This window comes from Trichoderma citrinoviride (assembly GCF_003025115.1).
Source record: "Trichoderma citrinoviride strain TUCIM 6016 unplaced genomic scaffold BBK36scaffold_175, whole genome shotgun sequence".
NCBI lineage: Eukaryota > Fungi > Ascomycota > Sordariomycetes > Hypocreales > Hypocreaceae > Trichoderma > Trichoderma citrinoviride.
The window spans coordinates 1-2,289 of record NW_020194883.1 but is presented as its reverse complement, the minus strand read 5'-3'; the positions used below and the strand labels follow the sequence as shown (position 1 = coordinate 2,289).

Here is a 2,289-nt window from a genome sequence, read left to right as displayed (position 1 = left end):
AACATCAGCAAGGCGTACGACAGCTTCAACGTCTGGGACCTGCACACCGTCGACAACGGCGTCATCGACAACATCTTTCCGCTGCTGGAGTCGTCTCGGGAGGGGCGGTGGGATCTCCTGATTGGGCACTGCTTGGGCGTGGACCATGCGGGACATCGATACGGCCCTGATCACGCCGCCATGACGGCCAAGCTGCAGCAGATGAACGAGTTTATCACCAAGGTGGCGGCGTCTATCGACGACGACACGCTGCTGGTTGTCATGGGCGATCACGGCATGGACGGAAAGGGGGATCACGGGGGAGAGAGCGACGATGAGGTCGAGGCCGCTTTGTGGATGTACTCGAAGCGACCCTTTTTCGGGAGGACATCTCCTGAATCTGCCGTTCCGCCGGCGAACGCCAAGATCCGACCCGTCAACCAGATCGATCTGGTGCCGACCCTTGCGCTACTGCTGGGCATCCCCATCCCGTTCAACAACCTCGGCAAGCCCATCGAGGAGGCCTTTGCGGGACGGAAGGGCAACGACTGGGCCAATCTCGCTGCCGTTTCGCGACTTGCGGCCGCCGGAATCGAGAGGTACCGGCAGGCGTACTTCAAGGCCCGCGGAATCTCGCAGACGGAGGAACCAGGCTCTCCCGCTGCCCTGTGGACGCAGGCCAATGCTGCTGGGCTGAGCGCCAAGGACGCCTACCATGCGCTGACGGAGTTTGAGATGGAGACGCTACAGGTGTACAAGAGGCTGTGGGCTCGGTTCGACGTTCCGCGGATGGTCGCGGGCGTGTTCGTCACCGCCGTCGGCCTTGTGATGCTGGTCATGTATGCGGCGAGGCCTGCAGACGACGAGTTTGTCGTGGCCAACGATGCCGAGCTCGACTATGCCGAGAGGCGGCTGGAGCTTATGAACCTCAAGCACGAGGACGAGGAGGTGCATCCGGACCAGCAGTTTCACCGGAACCTCGTGGGCGGCCTGGCGGACGCGCGGGTGCTGTTCGTCGTCGGCGTGCTGATTGCCGTGGCCTTGTACCGCAAGCAGCCGCTCGACGGCCTCGCCGCCCTGGTCGTGACGTTGCTGATTACGGGCGTCATTTCTGCGCTGTCCGCCTCTGGCAAGACACTGCTCAACGCCCTTCCGCGCACCTTCTGGGGCTGGCTGTCTGTTGTTCTCACGCTGAGCCACTCCATCGGCTTTGCCTCCAACTCGTACACCATCTGGGAAGACTCCATCCTCCTCTTCTTCATCGCCACGTTTGGGCTCGCCGCGCTCGTGTCCTCGCTGCGCATCGAGTCCAAGGTGGACCGCACAATGGCCATCTACCACACCGTCACCTTCATCATCCTCGGCCGGCTGGCGTCGTACTCGAAGCTCTGCCGCGAGGAGCAGATGCCGTACTGCACATCGACATACTACGCGTCCGTCACGTCGTCCACGTCGGCGCCCTGGCAGCTGGTCATCCCCTTTGCCGTCTTCATCGTCCTCCCCGACGTCATCAGGGCGTTCCTTATGCCGTCCAAGTCGTACGAGGGCCTCGCCCCGACGTGGATCGGCTACTTCTTCCGCGGCGGCCTCTTCCTCTCCGCCCTCTACTGGACCATTGACGCCGCCAGCAACGGTGGCTGGCTCGCCGACCGGGTCTCCGAGGGCACCCTCAAGGCCGCCGGCGTGTACCTCGCCCAGATCGTCCTCGCCCTCTCCCTCATCGCGGGCTCGACCTCGTTCGCGTGGGCCCCGCCCAACATCTCCATCCTCTCGACGACGGCCAAGTCGGGCCAGCTCGTCACCATCCTGGGCTACGGCAACGCCATGGGCGCCCGCTACCTCTTCCTCCCGCTCAACCTCCTCGCGGCCTGCATCCTCGTCACCAAGCCCATGGGCTCCGGCGCCCTCGCCCTCATGATGTGGCAGGTCCTGTGCCTCGCCGAAATCATCGACCTCAACCGCCTCCGCGGCGAGGCCATCGGCCCTGTCATGCTCGCCGTCCTCGGCAGCTTCTACTTCTTCAAGACGGGCCACCAGGCCGTCCTCTCCAGCATCCAGTGGGACAGCGCCTTCATCCCGCTCTTCTCCATCCGCTACCCCTGGTCGCCGCTCGTCGTCGCGCTCAACACCTTTGCGGGCCAGATCCTCGCCGCCGCATCCGTGCCCCTGCTCGTCCTCTGGAAGGTCGGCCCCAAGCAGCGCGGCCTGCTCGAGACGACTGCGCGCGCCCTGGCCGTTTTCGTGGCTTATTATGCCGTCGAGGCGCTGGCTACGATGAGTTGGGCGGGGTGGCTGAGGCGGCATTTGATG

At 64.4% G+C, this 2,289-nt stretch overlaps 1 protein-coding gene across 1 annotated transcript; it reads left to right on the top strand.

Annotated features, from left to right (window-relative positions):
- BBK36DRAFT_1081408 (hypothetical protein) lies at positions 1-2,289 on the top strand (the record flags this gene model as incomplete). Its single annotated transcript, XM_024888917.1, has 1 exon — positions 1-2,289. A coding segment is annotated over one exon (2,289 nt), but the record flags the coding sequence as incomplete, so codon positions are not given.